The sequence below is a fragment of the Leptopilina heterotoma genome, unplaced genomic scaffold (genome assembly GCF_015476425.1).
Source record: "Leptopilina heterotoma isolate Lh14 unplaced genomic scaffold, ASM1547642v1 Lhet_251, whole genome shotgun sequence".
NCBI lineage: Eukaryota > Metazoa > Arthropoda > Insecta > Hymenoptera > Figitidae > Leptopilina > Leptopilina heterotoma.
The window spans coordinates 1-20,544 of NW_025110965.1; the positions used below are offsets into that span (position 1 = coordinate 1).

General features: G+C 27.8%; 1 protein-coding gene across 1 annotated transcript; it reads right to left on the reverse strand.

Moving 5' to 3' along the window:
- Positions 1-1,397: 1,397 nt before the first annotated feature.
- LOC122503234 lies at positions 1,398-14,857 on the reverse strand (the record flags this gene model as incomplete). The annotated part of the gene is made up of 3 exons (XM_043613708.1): positions 14,439-14,857; positions 6,772-7,036; positions 1,398-1,602 (listed from the first exon to the last, which is right to left on the reverse strand). Coding segments are annotated over exons 1-3 (697 nt in total), but the record flags the coding sequence as incomplete, so codon positions are not given.
- Positions 14,858-20,544: the final 5,687 nt, after the last annotated feature.

The window sequence follows — 20,544 nt, forward strand, 5'->3', positions numbered from 1 at the left end:
TTCCAGATTCCTGGATGTAGTCCTCCTAATCGAGTAAAAGTCTCTTATTTGCCGACTCACTTAAATTATTGGTTCTGTGAATAAGATCTCCAACACAATAATTATTTTCTTCGGGCCCCAATATTTTCTCAGATATTTGATGAATTTTATTAATTTTTCGTGGTACTTTTCAGGGTAATTGTTTATTTCCTTTTCTATTTCATCAATACCGTCTAAAAACTTATTGACTGGAAGTAATGGCAAGTTTGATGCCATTTCCAGAATAAGTTCATTAGCATTCTTTAATTTACACGTGCTTTCCCAATATTCTCGAACTGACTGATAATTAAACAAGTGGAGGTAAGAAATTTTATGTTGATTAAATGTACATTTTAGTTTTGCAAATTTTGTGTAGTATAATATTTTCTATAAGGGGGAGTGACACGTACCTTTGAGGTGCCTTTTGAACCTGTTTTTCATGAATTTTTTTAAGATACAGGAATAATGTAAACAAAATTTGGTTTGGGGGGACCTTTATTTATTAACTTTTTAAGTTTAAGAAAATATATTATACTTAAAAAAAATTTCAATTTGTTGCATATAGAGGGCGCCGAAGTTAGTCTCGTTTCTATGTAGGGCAAATCGGTGGACAATATTTCTGATTAAACCGTTTAATCGAAAACAAAAATTCAAGGTTTTTCTGAATCTGTGATAGATTTAGCTGACGAAGTCAGTCTAATCAAAACTGTTCTGGCTAGATTGCCCACCGTTTTGAAAAATGTCACTTCGAGAAAACGCATTTAAACTTATGTAATGTGAAAATATGAAAAATGAAACCACTGTTAATCTATGATGCCTGCACCATATAAGTGACTTTCTACATTAATATTTTCTTCATTTCCATCCTTTCGAATAATTTGAAGCTGTCTTTTGTATTCTTGAGCTGCTGCGATAAAAAAATAGCCATTGGTGCTAAAATAACTCGAAGCGCTCTTGGACACCTTTTCCAGATATCGATTTGTTTCACATAAAATAACTTTGAAATTACTTCTCATGATATCATTTCTATTCTACACCTCATAAAGTATCGTTTAAGCAAAAAATAAATAAAATCAATATTTTTTCGGGTCAAAGGTGTCACTCCCCTTTAATAAATCTAATATGAATATTTACTATTAAGAGGATATCAAAGTTGTTTGGATTTTAATGAATTCTTTATTTAAAAATCTTTATCGATTTTAACAACATCTTTTGACTTGTGTTTTTGAATTTAGTGAGATAAAAATCGGTACACATACACATTTTTTTTATTGAAGAAAGTGTGTAACCAAAAACATAAAAATAAATAATTGTTTATTTTCGAGTTTCTAAACAATCCATTCTAAGGTGTATGATACAATTTTTTTTATGACTTTTACCTTCTTTGAATGAAACCAACAGATTCTGTATACGGCAATTTGAATAAGTTTCCCTTATGCTCTTCATGACAGCTGCTTCGCAGTCTCCCATTACCATTCGTAATTTTTCTGTCAACATTGGGCAAAACTCATTTAATTTTTCAAACACTGCTGTATACAAATCACTTGATCTGCGTGTCATCAAAATAAAAACAGCTCCAACAGCCTATTTGAATTAAACTGTTATAGAAACTTGGTTTGGAAAAAAAGATGTTAAATAAAATAAAAAACAAACTTTCTACGGATTTTAATTATGAATTCATATTGTCAAAAAAAAGAAAAAAAGGGAAGGGCAATGGATGGGTATATATTAGGCATTAAAAAGGATCGGTGTATAGAAAAGTCAAATTACACAACTGGAGGAAGAAGTTATAGAAACTTAAATAATTAATGAACATGGGATATCTGTTGTGTGGACAGTATGTAATTATGAAAATAGTGAGTATTATCAAATACTGTTAAAATTTTTGAAAGGTTGGAAGAAGCGGAATTTCTAGAAGAGAAATGAGTGATTGTTGGAGATTTCAACATTGAAAAAACCTAGGTTCAAATTGAGTAGCCTACGCTACTTAATTTGAAACGCAACAAAATGAACCTAGTAGGTAGCGCCACGTTATATGGCGTTTAACATGAGCTCATTTTGAGTTGCAACATAAGGATTAGACTATTAGGAAGGTTTGCTGGTATTAATGCACCCAGGTAGAAATTTGAACTCTATAATGACCAATCAATGTGTAACGATGGGCTATAATATAGCAAATTGCATGCATTGTACAGTACAGCCATCGTCGTCGTATTTTGCGTTAATGCAAGGAGAGAGTAGCAAACGCGCACGTAATTCGCGCCGCCTGCAGTCGCTCCCCCCCACCACTCGCTCTCTTCGTACCGCGACAGAGCGAAACTCTTATATCTCGCGACACGATTCAAACTCCTCAGTACGTAGCCTGACATGCTTCAAGGAGCTCCTTGGGAAGGATGGTTACGAACTCACTCCCTAGCCATTTTACCACTTGGACCTCCCTGCGGGAGCTCTCACGAGAGGACCTCGTGGTAAAGATTTCCTATTTCTATACTCTGCCCCCCAGGTGTATGTAGGAGCTCTTATTGCACCTGAGGCTAAGCTACGGAGATGATTTCTTCTCTCAGGGAGCACTCTGGACAAGAAATCGACCGTTGAGTTCCTAATTCACAAATCTTTCGCGTCGGACAAGAATATCGGCAGCGTTTCCGGTATTAGAATCTTGTTTCTGCCTTAACGAAGAGCAGATTCAGTTTCCTCAGAGTGCACGTCTTGGTCGCGTCGGTCATGATAGATTATGGAATGAATTCTAGACTAGTTTCGTGAATTATAAACTCGATAGTATGCGATAGTTTCAGACAAAAGGAAAATCTATGTAAACTAGTTTCGAATATTTTATTACTCGCATTTTAGTTATTTTTATTGTTAATAATTATTTGATTAGTAAATGTTAATTTACTCGCGTCTCGAAATTATATTGTTATTATTATTTCTCGATTAGATTCTCGATCATTATTTTATTTTCGTCGTACTGGAATTATTATTATTATTTTCTACTTTATTATTGTTAATAATTTCTAATTATTTATTATTTTTTGTAAAATATTATTTTATTATAATATACTTTTCTTTCGAAGGTTTAATTCTCGCCTCGTTATTGACTACACCTTTACTCAGAATCACAGAAATCAAGTTAAGCTCAATAGATGGCGCTTTACGCCATTAACTATGGATAATTATTTATTTAATTAATATTTAAGGGAACCCGAACTCCATCCGGCGAGCGAATTCCCAGCAAATAAAAACCCTATCATTACAAATGGAAAGTTTTTCTAGATTCTGATTAGTGATTGATCAGAAAATCTGGCAAGTGATTGATTAGAAATGTAACGCGCTGCTTTAGCAGTCAATGGTTAGATTATCTGGCCAGTGATTGGTAAGTAAATGACCAGTAACTGGACAGTTTTCTGCTCAAAATCTAGAATAAAATATAATTTTTCCTGGTTCTTTTTATTTTGTTTATAATTAAATATTTATTTATATTTTTGTGTTTAATCAAATATTTAAGACTAATGAACAATTACTCTACTAATAACACTTAAATCTACTCTCTAAATCTGAATAAGTCAATACTCTTCCACGTAAAAAAATAAGTGCATATACACTTGAAATAAGTGAAATTCAATTTACTCATAAGTGAAATTTCACTTATTTTACGTGTATATGCACTTATTTTTACGTGGAAGAGTTTTGAAACATGAATAAGTGCATATGCACTTAAAAAAAGAAGAGAGAGTAAGAATGAAAAATTCTCACGCATGGGGGATCGAACCACACGCAGCCACGATGTCTAGATAGTAACTTATCATAACTACAAGTTTAAGAACTGAAGTTCTATTCCGATTGTGACAAGAATTTCTGGCCAGTGATTTTTCAGAAGTAATGATCAGAAATTATGAGCAGATAAACTGTTTAGTCACTTGTCAGAGACTTGTCGGCTTATCTTGTCAAAATTTAGAAAAATATAAACTTTGGTAATTATTTGACAGTGAAACGATCATAACTTTTAAATAAAGTTACTTTAGACTTTTCTGTTTTTTACCGTATGGAACATAAAAATTATTTTAAATATCTAATTATAAATGATTGAGTAAGAGTGTATTTTTATGGGACTGGTGCTATTTTCCTTAGTATCTGGCAGAATGTGCTTTTTACTCAGGCAATTTTTGCCTAAGAACAAAAGCAATACGAATAAAGCAATTGTTTCTTTTAAAAAAAGCATTTTTTGCCGAAAATAAAGGCAAAAGTTGCCTTAGTTTAGGCAAAAATTACTTTTTTTTCAAAGAAAAAATTGCTTTACGTGTATTGCTTTTGTTCTTAGGCAAAAATTGACTGAGTAAAAAGCACATTTTGTCTATTATTTTTTTCAGTGTATCACGATTTTCTGGCTAGAGATTTGGAAAAAACTAGAATAATTCTTTTAATAAGAATCGGCAATTTTTTCTTATCACTGGTGGACCAGTTTTTCTAGGTGGAATCTTAAATAATTCTTGGAATCAGTGACTGGACAGTGTCTGGAAAGAAATTCTTATCACTATTATGATCAGATTTTCTGGCCAGTGACTTGACAAAAGTACTGTTCACAAAGGGGAATTGCTTTTATCCAGTGATACTGGCCAGTCATTTATTTAGGACTGGCCAAATTGTCTTGGCAAGTAAAACTCGCTCTTGAGTCTACAGCTACTAGAAGAAAACAAATTGACGAATTTCTACCTAGGCAGATAGTGAAGATGAAAAAAGAAATAGCAGAGATAATGTGATAAATAATGGTGGCAGATTTACTTCCAATTCTTACTATCATTTATTGGTATTTAGACCCGAAAATATTTTGAATGATAATGCTAATTTGAACAAGCCATTTAAACAATACAGAATCTAACTATCCTTGCCCCATCATCCCCTATATCCGACTTGTGTCCCGAAGGTGCAGAATTCGAACTTTTCTGTGGGCGAGATTTTTCAAATTTAGTTTGAAGTGTAATGTGTACAAAGTTCGTTAAGAATGTGAAATGAAATATACGTTTAAATAATAAATAATAATTTTATAAAAAATAAATAATTTGATTTGTTAAAAATAGGTTATAAATAGAAGTATGAAACCTCGAAAAATATTATTTTAAATAATGAATTCAATTGAATTGCAGTATTTATTAGGAACTAGAGAAGGACGACTAAAACACAGTTATAACAGAAATCAATTTACAGTCTGCAGACAAAAATTTCTTTCTCCTGACGATGTCCCAGATATAGAAATATCTTTGCGGGAAATAGTATCCTTACAATCCTTGACTGGTGGACAAGGATTTCAAAGATGTTTCTGTAAGGGGAAGTGTAACACAAAAAATGCAGCTGTAAAGCACACAATCTGTTATGCAATTCGAAATGCCATGGGAGTAATCCTTGTCAAAATAAATAATAGTTTTCGGAAGATAATTTAAATAATAAATTAAAATGGTTACAAAATGAAATATCAATATTTACCAACCAACACTGGTCAATGTGCACATTTACCGATTTTACATGGTAAATGTACGAAATGTTTTCATTAATTTAAAAGTTTTTCACTTTTACCAAATGCACTGAGCAAAATGGATATTAAGCTTTAGTATCTAGATATTAATGGTCAATATCTGTGACAGTCAAATATGTAAACATCTTAGATGTCCAAATTTAATATCTCAGATATTGGAAAAATACGTGTTTAAACGTATACCTCACATTTACAGATTATACTCTTTAATATCTTAGATATTAAACCATAACATCTAGATGATATGCATTAGCATCTTTTCTTAATATCTAGTATATTAAGATTTTTAATATCTACTTTTCTCAGTGCGGCCTGGTGATTGTGTACAGTAGAGTGCAAAGATGCCTTCCTAGTTTGAACGTGTCGCACTCATATGTATATATTATATAAGTATATACATATGAATACTTATAATTTAATTTTAGAATAAATTTCTTTTTGTATGTATACAGTTTACCTTATCCATAATCCTTATCAATATGGTATAAAGTTGACAAACTTTTGGAATTCTAGGAGTAACCTGTAATTGTATATTTATTATAAGTTCTATTGATTTAATATTATAGATGTTTCATAACGTATATTTTAATTAATTAGTTTGATTATTGCGATTTAATGATACCCATATTTTTTACTGTCCCATAAAATTGTTCCACGGAACTCAATACATAAGAAAATCGAAAGTATTCCGATTTAAAAGAAAAAACTTATGTTATCGGTAAAACTTAGCAAATCTGTTTTTATTTATCCCAACTGACTCTAAATAGAAATTATTTCCAGGTTTTGCTTTTGATATCATAATTTAATTGTATTATAATGACAAAAAACTTAATTATGTAAATAAAATATTTATTTAAGAACCGTTTTCTAATAATATTGGTAATAGTATTTAGAGGCCTTTTAAAATGATTTTCATTACGATGGTTTTTACCATGAACTTTCTTATTATCTTGAACTTTCTTACCATCATGGTTTTCAAATTTTTTTTTTAAATTTAACCTTTTATTATATGATTATTAATGCGATCAAACACAAGATGTGTTTTTGATTTGCTTATTTTCGTTTTAAGATTAAAAATTTATTTATTATTTTTAAAAAATTGCCTGATGAGGACCTAATTAAAGTCGAAACTTGTAGCAATTTATACAATATTTTTGTAAAAAACGAACATCTTTAACCGTAAAAGGCCTCTAAATGCTATTATTAAATAAAATATTGTCTCTTACTTTAAAGGTTCCATCTAAAAAGATTTCGTCAACTTCATTCAATTTTTCTATTAAATTTGCACTAGAAAAAATTAGAGCTGTTTTATCGTTCTTTATAATAACTGCTTTCAATAATGTAACTGATGGTAAGAAAGATGAAAATATTATTTCCGCAACGTTGAGTAGAGATGTCGGTTGTTTGTAGCCCATTTTCCTTCTCACGCGAAGCATTACTTGTTTTTCTTTTTTATAATTTAAATTTGTAGGCTTCTGATCATTTTCAAGCCTTAATAACAATGTACAAAATATAAATTGAAATTTTGATACGTATAATATTTTTTATCTTTAAAATACTATTAAACTTCAATTTTTAATGAGATATCTCATTATTTATAATAATAATATGATAGAATATTAGTAATTAAATCAAAAGAAATTAATTTCGATTTATAGTTATAGTTATTTATAGTTATAGTTATTTATAGTTATTTTCGTATCAAGGGCGTAAAATAGATGATTGGGACGATAGCTATAAAATAAGGGACAGATGGGACACAATTTCGCACTCGAGACGAAGCTGAGGTCCCGAAATCTTGCCTGAGTCGTAATACCCTTTGCGCTCATCCCGATGGGAAATGCTAGTGTAGTGCCATTGTTCACCACTGGCTTAGTACTCAGACTATTGTTCGGCTGTAGTCTAGCCGAGCCTCGACAATTAGTGCTGGCGCAATACAGACTTTTTGTTTCGTCAAAGCTTGTCAAGCCACAGCGGCAAGTGCTGACTGAGTATAGAAAAATGATTTAAAACGCTCTTTGCCAATATTGCTTTTTTACATAAACTGCAAAGAAATTATAAAAAAAATTTATGAATATTTATAAATATAAATTTATTGAAAAAAATTAATATTTTAGTTTACAGATATTCATTTTTTATTTTTACTACATTTAATAATGATAATAATAATTTAACATAATTGTTTACTTTTGTAAGTAATAAATTATTTAAACAAATTAAAATTATAAATAAAATTTAAACTTTAATCTCAACAATAATTTGATTCTTATTAAAATATTATTATACTTCTTATTATGAATAAAAAATTATTCAATAATTAGCACTTGTAAAATGTTAAATGCAAAAATTAAATTATTTAAGTCAATTATTAAAAATGTAGTTTAATTTATTTTATTTCAATTTATTATTTTTAACGTATTCCTTTTTTTTCTCATCTTTGATTCAATAATTGTAAGTCTGAATGATACTAAGATTTTAAAACTTTACTGCACACACGCGTCGTTAGCATAGTGGTTAGAGCGTTAGTCTATAAGTCCGTAGGTCGTAGGTTCGATTCCCCTTGTTCGCAATTATGTTTATTTTCATAGATTTGTGCACGGAAAGAAATCTGCTAGTATTATACCATTGGGCGGCCAATAGACTTATTTTATCGGACCCCCACTACTACTTTTCAGGCGAGTAGATAATATTAGTCCATCGCTGCATAGTATTATTCTACGCAGAGATGTACTAATTCCATCTACTCTGCCTGAAAAGTAGTGGTGGCGTCAGATGGCATAAGTCTACCCAGTGAGAAATTGCCAATATAGACTATAAACGGTCCAATATCGGTCCAATATTGGTTGCCGTGCTGGGCGCCGATTGACTCTCAATATTGGACCAATATGGGCTGATGCTTGGGATGTAACGGGTTCGCCAATCATTGGTTGTTAATATTGGTCCAATATTGGCCGAATATTGGCAACCAAGAGAAAAAAAATTTTTTAAATAAATTTTTTAATTAAATAATAATAAATTAATGTTTATAATTTTTGTTTATTATATTTATTTAATTAATTATTTATTTTTAATAATTTATATAAATAATATATTATTTATAAATTATAATTATTTAAAAATGCAGCAGCTATTAGGAAACAGCATTCTGCAAAAAAAATTCTATCATTGAAAAATCAATGATAAGCGAGAGGGAGAGATATCCGCGTCATTAAATAAATTCGCAGATATACTCTGGTCTCGCGTTGAAACCGAAAAAGACCACTAAAAACAAATTCGTCTCTTCCTTTACTCCCTAGAACCCCATAAATAAGTACACCCTTTGGAGGACCCGGTAAAAAGCGTAGAATTGCACGGGAACTACCAAAATTTCAAAAAAATTTATTATTCTGAATTGACTTCACAAAAATATGAAACGCTCATTCAAAAGAATCAGAATCTATAGCAAATCAGTAGAAATTTCTATTCCATTGAATTGACTCAATACCACTCAAGATTCTACTAGAAAGTGAGGTTAGGTTTCAAAACTTGACGTTAAACATTGAACACATGAAAATTCCTGTCAGTAAGAGCATTTTATATTTTATCGGAATCACTTTGCGTTTTTTAACCATATTTTCACTAGTTTTAATATTTAATTTTAATAGTTTAGCATTGAAATTACAATGAAATTCACACGACTCGAAACATAACTGTCACTGCGTTTTATTTTAAGACAATAACTAGAAGAGCTCCTACAGACAATTGTAAAGATTAGGCTTTTCCAAATTGTTTGTCAAAAGTTGTAGTCCTTTTAATGCGCTTCTGAAATTTGAAGCAGTCTATTGAGAAGAATAAACATTTCATATTTACTCGTCGAACATTCTATTCTTTTGAATTGACTACCTAAAATCTTTAGAAGTCAATCCAGTCAATTCAAAAGAATAGAACTTCTCGAACTCCATATTTTTTTCAATAACTTTTAATATCATAAAATTTCGCGCATGAAGAAAAATAGAAAATTTGGATTCTTTTCTACACGGAGAGAAAAAGAAAGTTATACCAACCGGAGACCACGGTTAAAACTACTTGACCGACGCAGGCGTTAAGGGGAGAGACCGGCGAAATTTGAACCTATCAAAATATCCATCGCTGAGAGGTGCCAAATTTTTTTTAGCATCATTTTAGATGCAAAATTATAATTTGGTGTCAAATTTGAAAAAAAAAATTTTTTGGCCATTTTCAAAAATTTTTTTTTTTCAAAATTTGAATTTTTTAAAATCGATACGATTGATTGTTGGGGGACATCTGAATAGCTTGTAAAAAAAATTTCGTTAAAAAATATTAATAATTGTAGAAGTAGTTCCACTTTTTAGGTTAAAATTCTGCAAATATTGCATTAAAAACGCTCTTTTTTAACTATTATTTCTTATTTTTCACTCAAAATACACAAATACACTTATACACACATAATACATACATAAACACACATTAAAAAAAAATTTTTTATATTTAAAAAAAATTTTTTTTTGGACATTTTCAAAAATTTTTTTTTTTCAAAATTTGAAGTTTTCAAAACCGATACGTTTGATTGTTGGGGGACATCTGAAAAGCTTGTAAAAAAAATTTCGTTGAAAAATATTAAAGATTGTAGAAGTAGTTCCACTTTTTAGGTTAAAATTTTGCAAATATTGCATTAAAAACGCTCTTTTTTAACTATTATTTCTTATATATAAAGTGTTTATGTTTTTTTAGTATTTTTTTATGTGTTTATGTATGAATTATGTGTGTGTAAGTGTATTTGTGTATTTTGAGTGAAAAATAAGAAATAATAGTTAAAAAAAGAGCGTTTTTAATGCAATATTTGCAAAATTTTAACCTAAAAAGTGGAACTACTTCTACAATTTTTAATATTTTTCAACGAAATTTTTTTTACAAGCTTTTCAGATGTCCCCCAACAATTAAACGTATCGGTTTTGAAAAATTCAAATTTTGAAAAAAAAAAATTTTTTTTTAAATATAAAAAAATTTTTTTTTATGTGTGTTTATGTATGTATTATGTGTGTGTAAGTGTATTTGTGTATTTTGAGTGAAAAATAAGAAATAATAGTTAAAAAAGATCGTTTTTAATGCAATATTTGCAAAATTTTAACCTAAAAAGTGGAACTACTTCTACAATTTTTAATATTTTTTAACGAAATTTTTTTTACAAGCTATTCAGATGTCCCCCAACAATCAATCGTATCGATTTTGAAAAATTCAAATTTTGAAAAAAAAAATTTTTTGAAAATGGCCAACAAATTTTTTTTTTCAAATTTGACACCAAATTATAATTTTGCATCTAAAATGATGCTAAAAAAAAATTTGGCTCCTCTCAGCGATGGATATTTTGATAGGTTCAAATTTCGCCGGGCTCTCCCCTTAACATAACCTCTGATTCCCAAGTCAGCACAATTTGACAGCCAGGCAGTTTTGGCCTGGCTGCCTCAAGTAGTGTCAATGGCTGGATCGATATCAGTAGTAAATTTTTTTTTTGACTGACGAAAACTAAAGACTCAACAGGAGAGCCAAGTCAAAACGGCCTGGCTCTCCGGTTATCATTACTTGACTTTATAAAATTAGCATGACGACTCAAAAGAAAGCAGTTAAAACTTTCTTTTTCTCTCCGTGTATCTGCAAATCGACGAGAGCAATAGAGAAGAATTGATTTTTCTAAAATTTTGATGGTTCCCCTGAAATAGAGCTTCGAGGTAAATTCGCGTATTCATAATAATTCAAAAATCTCGTTTTCAAGCATATTTTCTAGAAATTGAATTCTTTTCTATTCTACGCTTCTTACCGGGGAGGCTTAAATTACAATTTTAACGAAAAGTTAAATGCGGTGTCTATTCCTATATTTTTTTGGTCTTTAAATCCGGAAAGACTACCAAAAATAAATTAGTTTTTTTCTTCACGCCCTAGCACTCTCATACTGCCCATAAAGGGATTTAAAATTTTCGGTTTCATAAAAAGTATACACGACTTTTCATGAAACCGAAAAGATCAACCTCTTCTTTAGGAGTACTAAAGTGCTAGGGGTGGAGGAGGGAACAAATTTATTTTTGGTGGTTTTTTTCTGTTTCAGAGACAAAAAAATAGAACTAGACGCCGTATTTGACTTTTCGTGAAAATTGTATTTTAACCCCCTCCAGGGGTGTATTTATGGGGTTATAGGGAGTAAAGGGAGAGACGAATTAGTTTTTGGTGATCTTTCGCGGTTTTACACGGAGAAAAATCTGTTAGGATTAATGCTCGAAACTTTTCATGTAGTCGACTGATATTCAGGCGAACTCTTATACTTTTCGCTAGTTAGTGTCTATGCTATATTCATAACATCTACTCCATGCATGATTCGCCACAGATTACTCTTCGAGTAGCGACCCAAAAACATAGGAATTTCCGTGCAGAAAATGCCCCACTTTGCCCTATTTAAAATAGGGTTCTGGTTAAAGCCACGACAGTTTTCCCTATTAAAATTTTTTTTTTTAATACAGTTTTTAGAATTCCTTTTTGTTGTAGAAGTTATTAACAATGAAAGGCAATCATTATTTTAGTTATTTAATAATTTTTTTACTTTAGGGGTTTGACTAGAATTCCTAGCCAGAACCCCAGGTAGGGTGTTCATTAGATTTTAGATAGGGTACTGATCAGGGCCTCGACAGTTTTCTTTGTTTAAATAAAGTGTAAAAAAAATCAAATCTCTAAAATTTATTACTTTTAATAAAAAATAATGAACAATTGAAGAATACAATTAAAGGAAGTAATTATACTATCGTTTTAATAATTCTTTTATTTTGTGGGTTTGACCAGAATTTTTGGCCAAAACCCCTAAGTGGGGTGTTCACTAGATATGAAATAGGGCTCTGATCAGGGCTTCGACAGTTTTCTTCGTTTTAAAAGCATGTAAATAAATTTAATTTTTTACAATTAACCTTTTTAAAACAGTAATATATTTAAAAAACGTAAATACATATAATTTTAGAATTTTAAAAACAAACTTGACCAGAATTAGATATATATTGAATTTGTATATTAAAAACAATTTGTATTAAATGCAGATAAATTCAAACTATAATTATAATTACTAGTTGCATATGATCTGACTAACTTTGGACTAAATCGGACTAATTACGGATTCAATAGGTGTAAAAAACGGTATTGATTTTAAACTTATTTCAGGGTGAAAAACTCCTCATTAAACTGTACTGTTGACAAATTCCGGATTAGTTCGAAATCGGTCCGACTTTTTATTCAGGGTATTTATTTATGATAAATAAAAAAATTTACTTTTGCAGTCAATTTGATTTTACACTAGAATTATTAGTTATCTTTTTTAATATTATAATTAACACTGATGTGTTAGTTTTTTGGCATTTCTTTTCGTGGCACTTTATAAATTCTATTATGAATTTGAACTCCCATGCGAGCGTGGTATAGTGGTTAGTGTATTCGATTTCTGTGCGATATAATGTTAGATAGGTGTATGTTCGAATCCCCAAGCGTTAGAAATTTTAAGTTAATGTAAATAAAATTGCGATTGGTAAATCGAAAAATATTTTGAATAAAAAAAAAGTAAATCCTAAAGTAATAATAATTAATATGTGTAACTTGTATAATTATTTTTTTATTAAAATTCACTAAATTGTCCGGACTAATTTTTGACTGTTTCGGACTAATTCCGGATTCACTAATTAAAATTAACTGATTAATTTCGGACTTCATGGGACCAACTTCCAAATTTACTAGTTATTCACAGTTATTGTTGTTGTTATTCGGATTTATTCGGATTAATTTCGGCTGACAAAAGCTTGACCATAAACCGCACTGTTTCGGACAAATTTCGAATTAGTCTTAAATTTGTCCGGTTTTTTAACCAGGGAAATTTCTGACTCCCGTGTGGGGGGTGTAAAGAGGGTGGTAGCGGGAAAATGATCAATTTACAAAATTTTTCATGGTCATATTCGGTTTCACAGACCCCAAAAACGTAAGAATATAAGAGTCTGTCCTTAAGGGTAACAGAAAATATTAGGATCTTAATCATATCAATCAATTATAATTAAGTAGAATAGAACGAGTCGAGGCAGACAAGATGGCACATTTTGGTTTTGCGAGGCAGTTATTTGAATAGTTTTTTTTTAATTTTAATGCTTCCTTAAAAAGCTCGTTTTTTAGTTAAAAAATTGCCATAGAACATTTTGACGTGGGTTGCAATTAAAAATTTCGACAATCGTTTTTCCAAAAGATTACGTTTTTGGCATATTTACAAAAACGTAGGGTGAGGCTGCCAACTGTTTTAATAGTTAATAAACATAACTTAAAGTTAAAATTGGTGAATTATAACAAGGTAGTTGTCCTTAATTTACTGTTTTTGTTAAAAAAATTTACATTTGAATAATATTATAATAACATTAATGTAATTTAACATTTTAAGGAAATATAAATTTGTTATTCTTAAAAAAAATGTAGAAAAAAAAGAAACAAACGTTTAGAAGAACCAATAGAATCAACACAAAAAGACGAAAAATTTATTAGCGTTGGCTACCTAACCCCACGAGTACTTTTTCAAAAAAACATTAATAAAACCCTTAATATTAAAAATATTACAATTTCATTTACTCCATCGTTTTCAGCACTGAATTCTGCATTCAAAAACACTTTTCATAAAAATAACTCTTAGAAAAGTTACATCCAAAAGTCTGATTTTATAAATGATGCTGTCACTTATAAATTGCTGCAGCAATAACGCCCATTTACTAGCATCCAAAGTAAACTACCATAAGCATTATAAATTATAAACGGCTCACTATTTCAAAAAGTTATGCAGAAATAAGAAGCAATTGGCTGCATCGCCCCGTTCTATTCTACGATAAAAACTTACTCTCTTCTAACGCTATCGAAAATGCTTTTTAATTCGAGTGGTAGATCTTTGCATCTTTCAATCATAATTTTTCTTGCTGTATTATTCTTTTCGGCACATGTATTGAAACTGTTGCAAGAATGTCGATTTTGTTTTCCTTTAACGTATACTCCATTTTCTTTGACCAATGTAAATTTGCAGCGAAATCTTCCGGTTCGACGTGCACATCTGGATTTGAAATTTCTCATTTTATATTATTTTTTTGTTTGTTTTTTTTTAAGTACAATATCTTAGAAATATCATGTAAAAGTTTTAGACAGATATTTGAAAAACTAACAAAGTTACCGCGCGTAGAATTAAACAGTGCACGGGCGCGAGCTACAGCTACCAAAACTTTAAACGCGTTTTTCTCAAAACCATTTTTTCTAACTGGTGGCAAGGTTTACTCAAAATCTATTTAACCGATCGGTTTGCAATTTGGAGGCATTATTCTATACATGAGTAGCTATCGTGTGAACCTCGGTCATGATTTTACATAAACAATTTCCTATTTTTTTAAACAATTAATAACGAAAAAAACAAGCGATTTTTGAAATTTATTTTAAAAGTCCTCCATTTTGTTATTTATTAAGATAAATTGTTCATTGAGGTTCACACGGTAACAGTAAGCCTACTGAGTAAAACTACGTTTGATTTTTTTATTTCAGACAATACTGAAGAAAGTTATCGTTGCGACCGTTTACCCGTGCATTTTCAAAGGAGTCGCCTTTGACACATAAAAATAATTATTAATAATTATTAATTATTATTACTATTTATTATTAATTAATAATTATTAATAATTATTATTATTATTATTATTATTTATTATTATAAATTTTTTTTGTATATTTTTAGACATCAATTATAACATGTAAAATAAATTATAGAATTATATTTTATTTTCTGTGAAAAAAAATTCCTGAAAAAAGCCTAGAATTTCGGCCGTCACATAGGAAAAGTGCCTTAATTCGCCGAGTATGTGGTTGGGCATGTCATGCCCCACATTTAGATCTTATTAAATCCTAAAATTTACACAGTAGTGTTTTGGGACTTCGAGTGGCTGGGTTCATAAGAGATGGAATTAGTCCAGCGGGACCCAAGTTCGCTCCCCGTTACCCCCCAAAATTTTCTTCGGTTAAATTGCGTTATTGTTTTAAGGTTTATATAGATTATAATCGTTTATATACTAATAAAAGATATTTGTGTCAGTGTTATTGTTAATAATAGTGCATTAAAAAAATGAAAGTTGTGTGAAAACAGTAAATATTTAGGATATTCGAATTTAGAATTTTTTTTAATTGAATTAAAAATCAAAAATTAATGCAGGAAATTACATATAATAATTTACCTAATTCGATAATTAATTTCTAAATTATTGGTATTTTAAAAACCAAAAATTGTGAAAAATGACATTTTCTCAACATTTTTGTTTGAAAATTTTTGTTTAACTATTAAATTATTGTAACTATCTTGTAGGGTATTTAAAAATAAATTGATTGACCCAAAATTCAATCACTTTTACCATATTTATAAAAAGTTATTCATATATTTATATTATTTTTATCTCTATGAGGAAGTGAAGTGTTCATGAAATGAACACCAAAATTATACAAAAAAATATACAACTTGGCAGCGGTTTTTAATTTATATTCATTTTTAAATAAGTAATTTTTATAATCAATAGAATTTTTTTCATAAAAAATTGCACAATTGAAAAAAAACTATAAATTTATAATCCTAAGTACAGTTTATGAAAAAAATAACAACAATTAGTTGTTTAAACAATTAAACAAATTGTTATAGTTTTTTTCATACATAAGAAACACTTAAACATTACTTTAATAGGTTTTTTGATATTCCTCTGATATTCTTTTATATTCTCGCGTCAAAGGGCCGTTGCACGTAACGCCGCATGCAAATCCTGACCTGCTTGGGATTAACAATGTTTAAAAAAGTCAGTTATCCAAGCCGTGCCATTTTTTTTCTCAACAGAATATTACTCAGTGTTATTCAAAGAATAAGTACTATTTTTTTCATTTTAAAATTCGATTGGGAACATGCTTTTCTGCTAATTTGTTATAAATAAATAATTTGTTTATTTATTAAATTTCAATATTTTTTACAACAAAAATTTTATTCAAAACTTTTACTCAAATAAAAAAGAATGCCTCTTGGATCATTAAAATCGGTTTAAAAGATTTTTTAATTAATGTTTTTAAAAAAAGTGTCCAAAAACTTTAATTGTTTATAATAATAACACATTTTTTTGTCAAATCCTTTAATATAGTGTTTTTTTATATATAATACTATTAGAAAAAAATAACATTTTGGCTAAAAATAAATTTTTTGAATTTTAGGTGGTACGTTTAAAAAATTCTTACTCTCATATATAATTTGGCAACTGTTGTTTAGAAATTCCTATGAATAAATTTTAAATGAAGTATAATTAAAAAAACTTGGATGATGAATTGGTCATAAATTTGGATTGGGGTACAGTTTTTCTAAAACGAATTTTCTAATTTTTTATTTTCTAAAAAATTTTTTTCTAATAAAGGTGAATTTCTAAAAAAAATTTTTCTAATAAAGGTCATTGTCTAAAAATTTCTTTTTCTTATTATAAAGACAATTTTCAAAAAAAATTTCTAACAATATTCAATTTTTGCAATGACGACCAATAGATATATAATTAGAAAATTAAATTTACGAAAATTTTTTAATTCTTTAAAAATAAATACTTGAGATTTCGTTAAAAAATTATAATAGAAAATATAAATTATGCAAATTTTTTAACAAAACTTTTAAAAAAAGATAAAAATGAAGTTAAAAATCGTAATTAAGAAATAGAAATTATAAGGATTTTTTTCCTAAAGATATTTCAAATTTTCTGTAAAAGTGTTTTATAAATAAATTAATTTTGGAACTTTTAGTATAAAAATGATGAAAATTATAATTTTATTCCCAAGAAAAGCAGAATTTTGTTAATAAATTGTGATAAAAAATAATAAAAAAATTTTCTTTTATTTAAAAAAGAAATTTATAACTTTATAAACAAAACTCTGATTGAGAAACAGAAAATATACAAAATAATTTTTATTTCTTAATCTTAGTTTTTTTTAAAACAATTTTCTAACTTTTATTAAAATTATGGAAATTTTCAAATTTTAGGAAAATAAATATTAGAAATCATAACTTTTTAGAAATTAATTAAATACCTTATAAGATATTCACATTCCTCGGATCTGCATTATATGAATATCCATTTATGACAATTGTCATATTTGAATGATGAAAATCACGAAAAATTTTGAAATGAGCACTTCAATTGTGAAATATTTTTAATCGAAAGTAATAATTATTATAATAATGTTGAATGTTTTGATTTTGATGTATATTTTATGCAGCTGTCTTTTTGACATTTATTAACGAAATAAATAGAAAGAAAATCATCATGAAGTTGGCTTCGACACTCTGCATCGAAAATTCTATACCAATCAAATAACAATACAATAAAATTATTAATATTCAAAATTATTACAAAAAAATACTGCTCAACCCTTATTGTTTTTTGTTAACTTATAAGTTTTTTAACCTTTAAATAGTAAAAAAAAGAAAAAGTGAAAAACAATTCTAAAGACTTAAAATTTTCTCGATATTACTTTAATTTTTTAAAGATTATGACCAACAAAGACTATCACTGTAAAAAGAGGTGTCTTATTTTGAGACGTTTTTAGTGTCTTAAACACCAAAAACGTCTTAATTTAAGACGTTTTTTGGTGTCACGGTAATTGGATAACGTTTTGAACTTGTGCGCCAAATACCGTGAGTCGTTATAATCATCACAAATAATATGTACCTATAGTGAAAAATCGTGCTTTTCATGTCAAAGCAAAACCACAGGAATTAAAAAATAATTTGAAAATGATTTAGACCAAATACTATTGTTATTTTAATAATAATTACTATTTTCATAAAAAATATTTAATTAAATGTTATTAGGTACTAAATAAATCACTAAATAAAGTTATTTATACACTTATAATGGAGCGTTTACACCTTCTGTAAAAATTATCCAGAAAGGAAAATTTGCATTAAAGTAAGAGAGTCAGATACACAGTCTGTCTCTCTTACTCCAATGAAAAATTTTCCGTTCTGGAAATTTTTACCGAAGGTGTAAATGCTCTCTAACGAACTCTGTGATTACATAGTGTAACAATTTTGGAAAAATTTTTTTTGGGTTAAGACTTGACTTTAATGGAATAAAAGTACTACCCCAGCAGAGTAAAACCCCTAAAGGGTTTTGAAAAATTAGTATAGCCGTTTGATTTTTATTGTAATTTAAAGTTTCGATAATTCAGTAATTTATTGAATAATGGTTCTAATCAGCTTTTTGTCATTAAATCGTACATTTTTGACAACTTTTCTATTTTAGTAAAGGTGCGCTTGTATTTTAAATATCTTCTGTAATAAATATTTACAAATAAATGTAGTAGGTACTTTAATATCAAACAATCGGGAATAAAATTCATAGCAAAATTTTAACTAGGTATTTTTAACATTTTTTTAAAAATTCTCTTTAAAATGTAAATTATTTTTATAAATAATAAAATTCTTCTCCTAAATTCGATTATTAAAAAAAATTTATTAAAATTCTTATCACAATTTTAATTATCGGTACAAATAATAAAATTATTCTCTGAAATTCAATTATTTTCAAAAGTGATCAAATTCTTCGCAGAAATTCAATTATATGTATTCAAAATTTTTTTTATATTTCTCGTCAAAATTTTATAAATAATAAAATTCATCATGGAAATTTAATTATTTTCAAAAGTTCTGATAATTTTTTTTACAAAATTCAATTATCTTCAAAAGGAAGAAAATTCTTCGCGGAAATTCAATTATTTTTAAAAAAATTTTTTAAATTCTCCACACAATTTCAATTATTTTTATAAATATCATAATTCTTCTTTAAAATTCAATTACTTTTAAACATTTTTAAAACAATCTGTTGAAAATTACAATTATCTTGATGAATAATAAAACTATTCTCCGAAATTCAATTATTTGCAAAAAATTTCAATTATCTTATAAACAATAAAATCCATTCTAGAAATTTAATTATTTTCAAAAGTAGTAAAATTCTTTGCAGAAATTCAATTATTTAAAATACATTTTTAGTAAAATTAAAAAAAAACAATTATTTAAAAAGATTTTTATAAAATTCTTCGCAGAAATTCAATTATTTAAAATACATTTTTAGTAAAATTAAAAAAAAAATTATTTAAAAAGATTTTTATAAAATTCTTCGCAGAAATTCAATTATTTTCATAATTTTTTTTATATTCTCCACATAATTTCAATTATTTTTATAAATATCAAAATTCTTCTGCAAAATTTAATTACTTTTAAACATTTTTAAAGAAATCTGTTCAAAATTTCAATTATCTGTATAAATAATAAAATTCTTCTCTGAAATTTAATTATTTGTAAAAATAATAATAAAATTCTTGTCACAATTTCAATTATCTTTATAAATAAAAAAAATTCATCCTAGAAATAATAAAATTCATCCTGAAAATTTAATTATTTTAAAAAGTTCTGAAAAAATTCTTTGCAAAATTTAATTATCTTTAAAAGTAAGAAAATTCTTTGCAAAAGTTCAATTATCTTCACAATTTTTTTTTAAATTCTTCTCAAAATTTCAATTATAACAATTTTTTATAAGTTGTTTAATTTCATTAATTTTTAAAAAAGCTTTAAATTTTATTAAAGCAATTGTAATTAAGAAATAGAAATGATGCAAATTATTTCCTTATAAAAATTGAGAATTTCCTATAAAAATATCAAGAAACGGGATAATATGTTATGTTTTTTTCACCAAAGAGAAGAATGATTTTGTGAACAATATTGTTTACAAAAAAATATTTCTGACATTTACAATTTGAGTCGAAAAGTAATTGAAAAATTTGAAAAAGTCGATTAGTCGCATTTTACTAAAAAAAAATAATCTTGAAAAAGTCGATTAGTCGCATATGTTTACAAAAAAGTCGAAAAAAGTCACATTTCTTTAGAAAAGTAGAAAAAA